At 42.5% G+C, this 15,255-nt stretch overlaps 1 protein-coding gene and 1 long non-coding RNA gene across 4 annotated transcripts in view; one reads left to right on the top strand and one right to left on the bottom strand.

Moving 5' to 3' along the window:
* Positions 1-10,953, bottom strand: part of P2RX1 (purinergic receptor P2X 1) — a 99,924-nt gene extending 88,971 nt beyond the window's left edge. For all 3 annotated transcript variants that reach the window (XM_029612058.1, XM_029612059.1, XM_029612057.1), the window contains exon 1: positions 10,534-10,953. In XM_029612058.1, the coding sequence (XP_029467918.1) occupies positions 10,534-10,670 (137 nt within the window). In that variant the 5' untranslated portion in view covers positions 10,671-10,953. The remainder of the gene's footprint in view (positions 1-10,533) is intronic.
* Positions 10,954-11,015: 62 nt separating this feature from the next.
* Positions 11,016-15,255, top strand: part of LOC115096855 — a 102,164-nt gene continuing 97,924 nt past the window's right edge. The window contains exons 1-2 of the long non-coding RNA XR_003858156.1: positions 11,016-11,102; positions 14,420-14,586. This is a non-coding gene — a long non-coding RNA (uncharacterized LOC115096855). The remainder of the gene's footprint in view (positions 11,103-14,419; positions 14,587-15,255) is intronic.

Consider the following 15,255-nt stretch of genomic DNA (forward strand, 5'->3'; position numbering starts at 1 on the left):
TCTAAGTGCATCTTGTTAGGTGAAAAAGATTTTTTTATATTTGTTGTAACTTGGAAAAATAAAGACGAAAAGTTATGAATTATTGATATGTCACTTTATTATGTTGAGGCAAACTATTCCAGGCATCCACAAGTTCCACAACCCTCTCAGTGAAGAAGTATTTCCTCCCGTTTCTCCTGAGCCTCTCTCCTTCCAAGTTCACATCATGTCCTCTTGCCATTGAGCATTTCCTTCTCTGGAGACTGTTGCCTTCTTTTACATCACAGAAGCCTGCCAGACGTCAGAATGCTGTCGCTATCATTACCCTGCCCCTGCTTTCCCTGTTTTCTTCTAGAAAGTAAATTTTGGGTTCTGTAATTATCTCTGCCCTAGAGAACAAAATTCCCAGACTATGGCCTAGATTTTCTAACCTACTGCAGCGTCATGAATCGCGCGGTACAGGGGGGCGAGAGGGCGAAGCGGGGGGCAGGCCTGCGATCGCTGCCGGCTTTCGCACCCAATAGCGCTATCGTAAAAGGTGGTGCTATTGAGTGCGAAATTGGAAGTGAAAAGGCTCCTTACCTTTTCGCTATCTACGCTTTCTTCGCGGCATCCGCCCGGGTGCCGCCCCAACTCCTCCTGTTCCGGTCTTGATGCCGCCCCTTTTTAGTGTTCGCACGCGAAAAGGGACTTTTCGCGTGCGATCGCTTTGAAAAATGACCCCCTATATGGGAAAGGGAATTTATGATAACAGGCTGTGGAAAATGCCCCATGGTGTCCTAAGCTCCACCATCCTAGACAAGTTAGGATCTTTTTCTAACAACACAGAGAATTGCACCAATTTGTTGTAAGTTGTGATTTTTTTTTTTACATGTAATGGTGTACATTTTAAAATAAATAATAGTTTACTCCAAAAAATGTTCATCTACAGTGAGCTGCCACTTTGGGTTAAGCTAAATACTACAAGAGCCAAAATAGCTATGCATTTGTCTTGCATCTCAAATCCTGTTTCCATTTCTATTATCCTGGTATCCAGTTATTCAACGCACTCCTAACCATTGCATGGGTCTTTGATTCTCAATGATGTTTCCATTAGTAAACAAGCAGCAATCACAACTTACAACAGACTGGTGCAATTATATGTGTTATTAGGACAAGATCCTATCTCATCTAGGATGGTGGAGCCTGAGACACCATGGGGCATTTTTTGCAGCCATATAGCCCAGTTGATCTCCTGTCAGTTGTGCATGAGAATATGGCAGATATGGCAGTCAGACATCAGAGGGCCTCAGGGATGTCATTCGAGCAAGCATAGGTAATGTGTCACTCACATGTAGTTAAAAAAAAAGGATTAAAGATTTTTTTTTTTAGTATCTTTGGCTCCTCTGGAACAGTCTGTGACATTTTCAGTTCTTTGTGATCTTTTAGCAGTGCCCTACAAGGGTTGACAGCCAGTGAACACTTGCATTCCAACTGAGGAATTATAACTCTCTGCTCTGTTGGTAGAGGGATTGTTAAAAAATGCTCATTACTGCACTTGTACTGCTACTAATCCAGTCAATAAAGCTCTAAGAACAATATAATCACCTAAAGAAGCATCTTGAGACCTCTGACTTAAAAAACTGCAACGATAACATGCAAGCTGGCCCAGTGGCTCAGGTAGTATGTGTGGTGCATTCTGCCTTGCAATGAGGAAGGTATCTGGGTTTGATCCCTGAATTGGGTCTTCCATTTAGCTGGGGCTGGGATGCTGTGGAGCAACATTCACAGCTCGCTGAGGGGAGGGAGTCATGGTCGTTGCTTAAGAGTAAACACACATTGAACAAAAGGTGTATTACTGGTATCAAATAATACACATTCAAAATAACCACATATGCAATGCTTGTTATATTTGTTTGTAGGACCTACAACTTAATGAGTTTGACAGACGTACAAGCTCATTCTTCATGTAGAAGGTCCATTTACTTTATTTTAATCACTAAATTTTTTTTTTTTTTTTAAACTCCACCGAGTTATTTTGAGTAAAATTCTCTGTCAAATAAATTGAAACTGCGGCACGAAATTCTAAATAAGTCATGTGTCTAGCGATGGAGAACAAAGTAAATTTGGAGGTTCACAATCCATAAGATCTTTTCTTTATCAGAGCTTAACTTGAGTATATTTCCTTAAGCCAGTCCTGTCACCTATTTAACATTATGACCTCATCTGCCAAATCCCCTTTTACTGGAAATATATAATTGCAAATCATCAGCAAAAAATCTGCCATTTAATACCAAAACACTGAATGAGTTTTGCTAATAGGAGTAAATAAACATTTATTTTATTTTATTTATTTATTTAAAAACTTTTCTATACCGTTGCTAAGTTAAATACCATCGCAACGGTTTACATGTAGGCACATATTTAATGTAGGTGAAAGTGTACTATAGTACATTCTAACAGGTGCCGTCAAAGGTTCGGTTACAATATATCATTAGACAATCATTTAGCGAAGTAGTTCAAGACCAATTGTACCAAGGTACGTACACAGGTAGTTTTATCACACATAGTATTATAGTTATGCTTATTGTGTAGAGTTCATATACTAATCTACTGTAAAGTCCTAAGTACTGTGTGTCGGTGCCTTTCTGTCTTTTCCTGAATAATTTCTCTCTATTCTCTCGTCTCTGTAAAATGCTTGTTTAAAAAGCCATGTTTTTAAACTTTTCTTGAATGCCTTGAGATCACTTTGTAGTCTGATCTCTGGAGGCATTGTGTTCCAGATTATGGGTCCTGCTAGTGATAGGGCTCTTTCTCTCACTTGGGTCAGTCTTGCTGTTTTAACTGATGGAATGGTTAAGAGTGCTTTATTTGCTGATCGGAGGTTCCTGTGTGGAGTGTGTACCCGTAATGCTGTGTTTAACCACTCTGATTTCTCATCATAAATTAGTTTGTGGATGATACATAGGGTTTTGTATTTAATTCTGTGTTCAATTGGTAGCCAATGTAACTCTGCTAGGGTTTCAGTTATATGGTCCCTCCTTCTTTTTCCGGTTAGTATTCTAGCTGCTGTGTTCTAGGGGTGTGAATCGTGTGATTGATCGTCTTAACGATCGATTTTGGCTGGGGGGGGGGGAGGGAAATCTGATCGTCGTGTTTTTATTTTTGTAAAAATCGTTAAAAATCGTAAATCGGGGGAGGGCGGGAAAACCGGCACACCAAAAAAACCCTAAAACCCACCCTGAACCTTTAAAACAAATCCCCCACCCTACCGAACCCCCCCAAAATGTTTTAAATTACCGGGGGTCCAGTGGGGGGGGTCCCAACGCGATCTCCCTGGCCACGGCGCCATTTTGGTTCCCGGCTCCCGACGTCACTCGTGCAGGAGATTGCCCCCGGACCCCCGCTGGACCCCCAGGGACTTTTGGCCCCCACAAGACTTGCCAAAAGTCCAGCGGCGACGTTCGCCCGTATGACATAGTGAGGGCAAAGGTAGCGCCGGCGCCATTTTGAAGATTGGCAATACGGCCCGCGTGAAGGAGGTCGCTCCCAGACCCCCGCTGGACTTTTGGCAAGTCTTGTGGGGGTCAGGAGGCCCCCCCAAGCTGGCCAAAAGTCCCTGGGGGTCCAGCGGGGGTCCGGGGGCGACCTCCTGCACGCGTGACGTCGGGAGCCGGGAACCAAAATGGCGCCGGCGCTACCTTTGCCCTGTCACATGATAAGGGCAAAGGGCCACCGGTGCCATTTCTCAATGCAGCTGTGGCCAGAGAGCTGGAGATCGTGTCGGGACCCCCCCACTGGACCCCAGGTAATTTAAAACATTTGGGGGGGTTCGGGAGGGTGGAGGATTTGTTTTAAAGGTTCGGGGTGGGTTTTAGGGTTTTTTTGGTGTGCCGGTTTTCCCGTGCCCTATTTAACGATACAATACAAATGCCCCTGACGATAAATCGGGGGCATTTGTATTGTATCGTGCACTCTAACGATTTTGGATGATTTTAAAATTATCTGACGTTCAAAAACGATTCACATCCCTACTGAGTTCTGAAGTATTTACAGTGGTCTTAATGTCGTATTAGGTAGTCCTAGCAAAAGGGCATTGCAGTAGTCCGTGCTGGAGAAAATTAGTGCCTGTAGTACTGTTTGGAAGTCATTTTGAATTAGTAGAGGTTTAAGTTTTCTGAGTACCATGAGCTTTGATTAACCTTCCTTTACTTTTAGTGATATGTGTTGTTTCAGATTGATTTCAGGGTCTATAATTATTCCCAGGTTAAATAATATTGGAGCTAATTCTGATCCTTGAGGGATCCCATGACATATAGGTAAAGACTAGAAAAAAAACCCCCATCTCCTACCATCACCTTTTAAGACCTATCCTGTAGATTTGAGGCAAACCAAGACCAGACACTTCCACCAATCCCGACACTAGATAACCAATCCAACAAAATATTGAAATCTTCAGTGATAAGGTACAGAAAAACCAACATAGTACTTCCAACTCTATCGTGAGCCTAAGTCATCCATCAAAGAAGTCAAACCTGACTGCAAGGGGAGCAAATTTTGATGTTCATCCAAAAAATCACACAGTTAAAATTATAGAGAAGGCTGTTGCTATTTGTCAGGAATCAGGAAAGCAAAATGTCAGGTGGAAGAAAGATTGCCAAAGAGGTAAAGAGAGGTGACAAAACATTTTTCGGATACATCAGAGAAAGGAGAAAGGTCCAAAGTGGTATAGTAAGAAGGATCAATGTGTGGAAGGAGACAAAGAAAATGTGGAGATATTAAACAAATACTTCACTTCAGTGTTCACTAAGGAAGACCCTGGAGAAGAACTGTCATTAATTAACAAGCTGTGAATGGGGGTGGAGTAGATGAAACCCCGTTTATGAAAGAGAATGTATGGGAAGTGCTAGAAAACTTAATGTAGACAAAGCCATGGGGCCTGATGAAATTCATCCTAGGATACTGAGGGAACTCAGAGATGTGTTGGTGAGTCTGCTGAGTGACCTGTTCAATAGATTCCTGGAAATGGGAGCATTGCCAAGAGGCTGGAGAAGAGAGGAGGGGGGAAAAAGATCTAGGCATCATAGTGGATAATACTTTGAAACTGTCAGCTCAGTGTGCTGCAGCAATCAAAAAAACAAACAGAATGTTAGGAATTATTAGGAAGGGAATGGTTAATAAAACGGAAAATGTCATAATGCCTCTGTATCGCTCCATGGTGAGACCGTACCTTGAATACTGTGTACAATTCTGGTCGCTGCATCTCAGAAAAGATATAGTTGCGATGGAGAAGATACAGAGAAAGGCTAACGAGGTTAGAGCTGTTAAGCTTGGAGAAGAGACGGCTGAGAGGAGATATGATAGAGGTCTTTAAAATTATGAGAGGTCTTGAACGAGTAGATGTGAATCGGTTATTTACACTTTCGGATAATAGAAGGACAATAGAAGGGAACTCCATGAAGTTAGCAATTAGCACATTTAAGACTAATCTGGAAAATTCTTTTTCACTCAATGAACAATTAGGAACTTTTCAACTTAAGCCTACTTGCTATACACGTAGCCAAGCCCTCTTATACCCATAATGGTTGTCTCTCTCTTTTTCTTTTTCTTCTCCAGTTCCCAAGTTGGATCTCCTTGCTAATTGTAACTTTGCCTCTTCTGAATGATCTATTGTTAAATGGTTGTTAAGTGTGTTAACCCCCAAGTTCCATGTAAACCGATTTGATATGACATTTGTCAAGAAGGTCGGTATATAAAAGAATTAAATAAATAAATAAATAAAATACATTAAGCTCTGGAATTTGTTGCCAGAGGATGTGGTTAGTGCAGTTAGTGTAGCTGGGTTTAAAAAAGGTTTGGATAAGTTCTTGGAGGAGAAGTCCATTAACTGTTATTAATCATGTTGACTTAGGGAATGGCTTCTGCTATTACTGGCATCAGTAGCATGGAATCTTCTTGGTGTTTGGGTACTTACCAGGTTCTTGTGGTCTGGTTTGGCCTCTGTTGGAAACAGGATGCTGGGCTTGATGGATCCTTGGTCTGACCCAGCATGGCAATTATTTTATGTTCTTATGATCTTAAGTGTGGAAGCAGAGAGGAGGTTGGAAATTACAGGCCAGTTAGCCTCACTTTGGGAAAGTTAATGGAGACTCTGCTGAAGGATAGGATAGTGAACTATCTACAATCTGGTGGGTTGCTCGATCCAAGACAGCAATGATTCATCAGAGGAAGGTCCTGTCAGATGAATCTGATTGATTTATTTGATTGAGTGACTAGAGAATTGGATCAGGTAGGAGTGCTCAATGTGATTTACTTGGACTTTAGTTAAGCCTTTGATACAATCCTGCACAGAAAACTCATGAACAAAATGAGAAGCTTGGGAGTGCATACCAAGGTTGTGGCGTGAATTACTAACTGGTTGATGGATAGAAGACAGCATGTGATGGTAAATGGAACCCACTCTGAAGAAAGAATGATGTTAAGTGGAATGCCGCAGGGATCAGTGTTGGGACTGCTTCTGTTCAACGTCTTTGTGAGCGACACTGCAGAAGAGATAGAAGGTAAAGTTTGTCTATTTGCGGACAATACTAAGATCTGCAATAGAGTGGACATGCCGGAAGGAGTGGAGGGAATAAAACGAGATTTAAGGAAGCTTGAAGAGTGGCCGAAGATATGGCAACTGGGATTTAATGCCAAGAAGTGCAGAGTCATGCATCTGGGGTGCGGTAATCCGAAAGAACTATATGCGATGGGAGGTTGTTCACGGTGCAGGAGAGAGACCTTGGGGTGATAGTGTCTAGCCATCTGAAGATGGTGAAGCAATGTGTCAAGGCGATAGCTAAAGCCAGAAAAATGCTGGGCTGCATAGAGAAAGGAATATCTAGTAAGAAAAAGGAAGTGATAATCCCATTGTTCAGGTCCTTGGTGAGGCTTCACCTGGAGTACTGTGTTCAGTTCTGGAGACTGTATCTCAAAAGGGACAGAGACAGGATGGAGGCAGTCCAGAGAAGGGCGACCAAAATGGTGGGAGGTTTCCATCAAATGACTTATGAGGAGAAGTTGAAGGACCTAAATATGTATACACTGGAGGAGAGGAGGAGCAGGGTAGACATGATACAGACCTTCAGATACTTGAAGGGTTTTAATGATACACGATCAACAACTAACCTTTTCCGTAGGAAGGAGATCAGTAGAACTAGGGGCCACGAGATGAAACTCCAAAATTAATGTAAGGAAATATTTCTTCATGGAGAGGGTGGTGGATGCCTGGAATGCCCTTCCAGAGGAGGTGGTGAAGACAAAAACAGTGAAAGATTTCAAAAGGACATGGGATAAACACTGTGGATCCCTAAAGGCTAGAGGAGGGAAATGAAATAAGAGGCATGGGAGTAGCTTGCTGGTGTGGAAGTTACTACCCTTAACCAATAAAAGGAAAAGAGAAATTAGATTCAGACAACAACCAACAAGGACATTGAACTGTACAGTCTGTGATAACAAATAAGCATGGGGGTAACTTGCTTGATGCAGCGGTTACTACTAGGGATGTGAATCGTGTCCTCGATCGTCTTAACGATCGATTTCGGCTGGGAGGGGGAGGGAATCGTATTGTTGCCGTTTGGGGGGGTAAAATATCGTGAAAAATCGTTAAAAATCGTTAAAAATCGAAAAATCGAAAAATCGAAAAACCGGCACATTAAAACCCCCTAAAACCCACCCCCGACCCTTTAAATTAAATCCCCCACCCCCCCGAACCCCCCCCCCCAAATAACTTAAATAACCTGCGGGTCGTTAAAAATCGAAAAATCGAAAAACCGGCACATTAAAACCCCCTAAAACCCACCCCCGACCCTTTAAATTAAATCCCCCACCCTCCCGAACCCCCCCCCCAATAACTTAAATAACCTGCGGGTCCAGCGGCGGTCCGGAACGGCAGCGGTCCGGAACGGGCTCCTGCTCCTGAATCTTGTCGTCTTCAGCCGGCGCCATTTTCCAAAATGGCGCCGAAAAATGGCGGCGGCCATAGACGAAAAAGATTGGACGGCAGGAGGTCCTTCCGGACCCCTGCTGGACTTTTGGCAAGTCTCGTGGGGGTCAGGAGGCCCCCCACAAGCTGGCCAAAAGTTCCTGGAGGTCCAGCGGGGGTCAGGGAGCGATTTCCCGCCGCGAATCGTTTTCGTACGGAAAATGGCGCCGGCAGGAGATCGACTGCAGGAGGTCGTTCAGCGAGGCGCCGGAACCCTCGCTGAACGACCTCCTGCAGTCGATCTCCTGCCGGCGCCATTTTCCGTACGAAAACGATTCGCGGCGGGAAATCGCTCCCTAACCCCCGCTGGACCTCCAGGAACTTTTGGCCAGCTTGTGGGGGGCCTCCTGACCCCCACGAGACTTGCCAAAAGTCCAGCGGGGGGCCGGAAGGACCTCCTGCCGTCCAATCTTTTTCGTCTATGGCTGCCGCCATTTTTCGGCGCCATTTTGGAAAATGGCGCCGGCTGAAGACGACAAGATTCAGGAGCAGGAGCCCGTTCCGGACCGCTGCCGTTCCGGACCGCCGCTGGACCCGCAGGTTATTTAAGTTATTGGGGGGGGGGGTTCGGGAGGGTGGGGGATTTAATTTAAAGGGTCGGGGGTGGGTTTTAGGGGGTTTTAGTGTGCCGGCTCACGATTCTAACGATTTATAACGATAAATCGTTAGAATCTGTATTGTATTGTGTTCCATAACGGTTTAAGACGATATTAAAATTATCGGACGATAATTTTAATCGTCCTAAAACGATTCACATCCCTAGTTACTACCCTTAACCTATAAGCCTGATACTACACTTCTGATGCAACTCCAACATTGCTCTTTGCTTCAACAACAGTGGGTGGAGGGAAAATTGGACTCAAACAGTAACCAACAAGAGCTCTGACATTGGCAGTCTGGGAGACTAAGTATGACAGCTTGCTGGGCAGACTGGATGGGCCATTTGATCCTCTTCTGCCATCATTTCTATGTTTCTATATGTCAGTATACAGAAGGTTTGACAGTGATCTACATTTACTACAAACCCCAGGGTCCAGAAAAGACTTCTTTCAAAGTTTTTGCTATGTGGCCCTCTACCAAAGAGTCATTAATAATTTGTTGTATCTTGTTTATCAAACCACCCCTGGCCTGTTTAATAAACCAGGAAGAATATGGGTCACATGGACTAGTGGTAGGCTTTAGTTGGTTTACAAGATAGTCCACTTGGTCATTATCCAAAAGGACAAATGACTCTCAGATATAAATTGTACAAAAAGTAGGAGGAACTGATAGAGAACTAGATGAGCCAAATCCAAAGAATTCCTGATGTTAATTTTCTCTAGAAAAAATTCTGCAGTCTTCACAGTGATCAACTAGATTATTATTATTTGTCCTGGTCAACAGGTATAGGAGAACCACATGCTGATAATCCATTCCCTTCACTGATTTAAGAAATTCTCTAGTATAATTTTGTGCCAAAGTAATCCTATTAGTAATTTAGTATAATAAAATATTTGTTTAGTAATCAAGATGGCTGAATAATATTCTTTAAGTGCTTCCTACATTCTCCTTTCTCTGCCTCACACTGTTTTTAACCACTTCCTCTCCAATCTGTGACCTACCTGCTTAAATTGTCCAGATCCTCAGTATACCAGGGAGGAAGTTTTAAACAGGAGACATGACACTTTTTTAGTAGTAAAAGCTGTAGGTACTTCCTTATACTACTGTGTAATTAGCCAGTCAATTGCTAAATCACAATCAGGAAGTGCAATATTAAAAAAATATGTATATCAGGAAATAAATTAAGCTGTGAACAAGAAGTCTTTGCCTGAGGCATAAAATTTCTCATTTTCTGACCAACACAGACACATTTAAAACTACCAGGCAATGGTAAATCCAGAAGATTGGTCAGATCTGTTATCCTACTTTTTCTGCTATTGTTCTCTGGAAACAAAACCAAAATCTTCATCCATTCCAAACAATCGCTTTCGGTGTCAGGGTGAGGAATAAAATCTCCCAAGATCAGAGATTATATCAGCTAATTTGGAGAAAGATTCATAATGATCATATAGGACATTAAAAAAAAAACCCAAAAGCAATGTGGTCTAAGCTACACCCTCCCACCTCATTGGAGGACATTCTGGGGTCCATATTCAGCCGCTGAGGAGTTAGATAAGTTAGCCGGATAGACCTAAATTTTACTTATCTTCAATATAATTTCTCCCCGACATGGTCCACGTTTCGGATAAATCTCCTGCTGCAGGGGGCTCTCCTTATGCTATATCTCGAAGCCAAAACTGTATTTCGCAGCGTTTGACTAATCACACCCATATATCGAGACATACAAATATCATACTGTCACACGCGCTCGCTCACTCTTGCCGTCTTTTCAACCTTGTTACAACACATCTGTAGCCAGTGTTTCTTTATTGCATAAAAACTCGACTAAATAGACACCCAAAAAGGCAAGGAGGAATTTCTGAATTACTTTTTTTCTATCATTTGTTTTGAGAGCAAAGTCAAACGAGAACAGTTAATTCCACAACATGCATTAGTTACATTGACAAACTTACCCTATGATATAGCCAAGAACGCACAGCTGGATAAGACGAAATGTGAGTCCCACTTTTTTATCCCGTACCACCACCATCCTAGGGGTATCATAGTCAAAGAAAAACCCAGAGACTTTTGCTATTATTTTCTGCGCCATCGTTCCTGGTAGTGCTGCTCTCCCTTAAGCTTTAATTGAAAGTGCCTATTAGCAGCTCAGTTTCTTCCAAGCCTCTTCAGCGGGTCAGGGCTGAGGGTTCCTTAGCAGAGTCGGCGGAGCGCTCTGCGGGCACAGGAGATATTGGGCGAGCAGTTCTGCGAACACCTGCAGACCTCGCTTTCCTCTGCGCGAAGAGCCGCGCAGCTCCCGCTCGGGCTTAGCTCTGCTCCTATATTCAGCTGTGCGCGCGAATCGGATGCGCTGCTCTTTGCTTTAGGCTCGCGTTCTGCTCTGCCCATAGATAGACGGGGGGGCGGGGGTCAGTGGGTGGTGCTAGTAGTACAGCACAGACCTCCCAGATCAAAGTTTTGCCGCAGCAAAACCGAAAGAGCTTCAGGAACAGAAATGTTAACAGTTGAAGACGTTTTCTCAGTAAGTACTTGGTATATGTAGAAAAACATTTTCGCTAAAAAAAAAAATAAAATCGCTGTGGCAGTAGTACCCAAACCTGTGCTGGTGGCCCCCATAGTCGATTGGGTGTTCAGGATTTCCACAGAATATGTGTGAGAAATATTTGCATATACTGGGGGGATCTAATATATGCAAACGTATCTCACAAATATTCCTTGTGGAGACCCGGAAAACTCAACCAGCTCTTGGGACAGATTTGGGACGGAGAGCTCCAGGGCGTTATTTAAAGGCAAAAATAATAAAACTGGAGCTCAGTGTCCTGAGAGGATTGGGTATTTTGATACCAGTTCAGGGGAGGGCTAGCTTTCTCCTGGTTTGGGTATAGGAAAGCACATTTTTTGGCCTGCTAACCAGTGAGGTAACTTACTGAAGAATCCGAGCAAAATAGGGCTGGCAATAGGGAAACTAGAAAGTGAAGGGTGAATTTTCAAAAGGGTTGGGTGTGGAAGATTGGAGCTTACAATATGTAAACAGCATGCATTTTGCCAAAAGCCTGAAGTAAGCAGAAAAAACAAAGGCAGTTCATGGGCGTTTTTGGGGCAGGGGTCAGAAATTCGCACACAAGTCGCTATTTGGAAAGCGGAATGCGCGCCTACCTTACTGAACTTGTCAGGGTGCTTTTGCACCTGCTAATTGAGTGGCAGGATTGAAATTGCACTTGCTTTTTTTTTTTGTCTGTAGTTTTTGGGCAGGAGGTCCAGGTGAACTGGTGGGAGTTCGGGAATGAAAGGCTGCAGGACCTAAGTAAACTCCAAGTGCACCCAGAAGTATTTTCAGAACCAGAGTACACACATATTTTATTTAAGAACATAAGAAATTACCATACTGGGTCAGACCCTGCCTCCATGTGCATCTCTATATTATTATGCATGTGAAATATATGCATATAATTTTATAAAACAGGTAAAGAGTTGTCCAGCTAAATGCCTTTGAATATTGACCTCCACAGTTTATAAAATACTAGCACAGATCTCTGCAAGCCCAGTTACACTTGAATTTGGTGATTTATGCAGACTATTTAAAACAAAAAAAATTGACTTTGAAAGAATAGGACTTTCAGTGAGAAGAAGTGCAGGACACTGGCATAGGACTTGATGAGTTAATTCAACTCTTTTGCATTCTAAGATCTCGGATTACACAGAGCAGACAACTGGTTTACTGTTCTCTTGCGATCAGTGAAGAGCATAGTGACAAAAAGACCGTCAAGGTCCTCTGTAATGTCACGCTAACAAGCAGAGTTGGGAGAAAGGCAGCTGAAGAATTAGGATCTTTCATCTGTTACCACATCCCCCTCAAACACATGCATTCCTGGTTTCTACAGTTAGAAGATACTGTAGGGAGCAGAGGGGAGATGAAGGAGCAGAAGCAACAGAAGGCTTTGGGGGATAGTGTTCCTTCTAGCATTCCTGCTTCAGTTGTGAGTCACCCCTTATTGCCATCATCACTTTCCTTTGTATTGATTCTACCTCATTGTAGTTATCGGAGTTGACAGCCACTCTTACTATTCACCTTGTGCTGCTGCAATGTCATCACCCTCCTTGCCCACAATCTGCCACACCATACTCTGGCCATTTCCTGCCATCGACTAATTAAAAACCAAGAGCTGTTTCTGTTTATTCTTCACTAAGTGTCAGATACGGAGATGGTCCTTTAGTACACTGAATTCTGGTGCTGGTAGGCATTCCCCTCTCTCATTTTCTTGTGTTATGCTAAATAAATGTGCACAGAGACTGACCATGACTGACTAAATATTAGGAAGGGAAAGCAGTGTTGCTCTTGAATGATGTTCATTGTTCCTGTAAGGGCTGGCATTTTGCATATACTCTTTGAGAGAGAGAGAACTTGATCGTCTACAACTCTTGAATATTCTGCTAATTTATGAAATGTACAAAAACTTGGGCAGGTTATTGTGTGCTGCACATTTTGCACACAGAGTTATCCACTCATGTCAGAGAGGTGTTTCTAAATAATATTATTACGGTGCTTATAAAGCACTTCTGCCCTTAGTACTTTCAAGATACAATAGTATACAATTTTTATTATAATTATTAGCCATTTTATCCACATCAAAAAGGTGAGGTAAAATTTTAAGGATGTAAATCTGATAACTTCAGCTTTGTATTTATGCCACAAGTAGATGGTCAATAAGTAGGAAGAAGGTATAGAATTCCAACAGCTAGGCAGGCCTTAACAGCCTCCAGTCTAGCTTCCGGTTTTGACTCAGCTGGTCATCAAGCCAAGTCAATATTGAATTTTGAATCGCTCCAAATGACAGAAAATCTTCAGTGATGTCAACTTTGCTGTTTGTACCTCTGACTGTGTATGTAAAACTGCTCCCCAAAACCTACCCCACCCCCCAAACCACATCCTGAATTAAAAGCGCCCCTCTTACAGAAAAAAGGTGTAGTTATTTCCGGCATTAAAACCCACATTGCTGTGCATTACTCTGTTGCATTTGATGCTAGGAGCTGCTCATTACCATTAACTCTGCCTAAACTCCTCCCACTTGCATAACTAATGTGACATTTGCCTATTAGCACACATTGTGCTATTTACCGCATGTCCTAACGCAGAATGATAAATGACCCTGTCAGTTTGCAAAGCGGATTACACAATATACATTTATAAAATCATATTGCCAACCTCTAACCTTGCCAACCTCTAACCTCCCTCCTCCTCTCTCCCCCCCTTTCCATCCCACCTCCCAACCTACCCCTCCCCACCTTACTTAACAATTAGCCATCTACCATGCATCCCGTAAAGCTAATTTATCAGGACAGCATATTGTAAATAAGAACATTTTATTCACAAACATGTATATATCCCTTGACAACAAATGTAATTACAAATATATACCTCCTACAAATGTTGATGTCCATCCCATTTATCATAATCTCTCTGCACCCCCCTTTATAGATAACCCCAATCAAGTATCCCACCTAGTTAATTATTTCTTGTTTAATCTACCCTATTATTTGTATGTTATTGTTATTGTTATTATTATTATTACTGTTCCTCTTATAATCATGTGATAATTGTAAAGCCTGTTGCTAAGTTCTGTTCTCTGTAAACCGACGAGATGTTCCCAACGTTCGTCGGTATATAAAAGATATTAAATAAAAAAATAAATATTGAAAAGACATAAAACACATTAATAATATAAAATTCATACAATGATAATAACATAATATACTTATAAATATAAAACAAAATTAATACAATGCTTCATAGCTTTCACCTTCTTTCTAAAAACTGTTAAGATCTTTCTCTGCTTGTAGCTCTTCTGGAAGGTCATTCCACAATGTAGGAGCAACAAATGAAAAGACCTAAGCCCATGTCATTGGAAGCCTACCCTCAAATACTACAAGACCCAGCTGACCTTAAATTTCAAGGAACATACAGATCAATCTTAGTAGCAAAGAACTAGAAGATTCAGCGTACAAAGGTTTGTGAACAACCACTAAAATTTTAAACTGAAACTTCCATTTTATTGGCAACCAGTAGAGTTCAACAAAGAGCTGGCATAATGTGATTTATCTTTCTTATACCAAATAAGATCCTTGCAGCAGCATTCTGTATCAATTGTATGAAACCCTCCTCCCAGGAAGGTAAGAGAAAGCATGCTACCAGGTAAGCAAACTGCTGCAGAGAGAACAAAAAGGGCAATGTAGCTAGGTAACATAAGCCACCAGTGTGGAAGCCTGAGCAGGACTGAAACTATCAGACCCCCTACTGTGAAGGCATTTAAATGATTATTGAATAGAGATTCAGGTAGGGATGTTGTATGTGAGAGCCACTTGACTACTGCTGGTAACTTACCGTGAAACGTCACTGTCAGGCTGAAGCAATATTGACATGCGGAAAATGGGCTCTCATGATTGAGCACTCGCTCTCCTAATGTGTGCCGATGCACCTCTCCAGGGTGCCCGATGTAATATTTAAATGGGCTGCTGCAGTAAAAAGGAGGCGCTAGGGGAAATTGTGCGCTCCCAGCGCCTCCTCGGCAGCGGGTGCCCAGAAGAGGTGGCTGTCAGCGGGTTAAGAAAACAGACAGTCAGTATTACGAGCATCCATTTTCCTAACCTGTGCACAGCCATGGGTTGGGAAAATGGAC

This window comes from Rhinatrema bivittatum, chromosome 8 (assembly GCF_901001135.1).
Source record: "Rhinatrema bivittatum chromosome 8, aRhiBiv1.1, whole genome shotgun sequence".
Lineage (NCBI taxonomy): Eukaryota > Metazoa > Chordata > Amphibia > Gymnophiona > Rhinatrematidae > Rhinatrema > Rhinatrema bivittatum.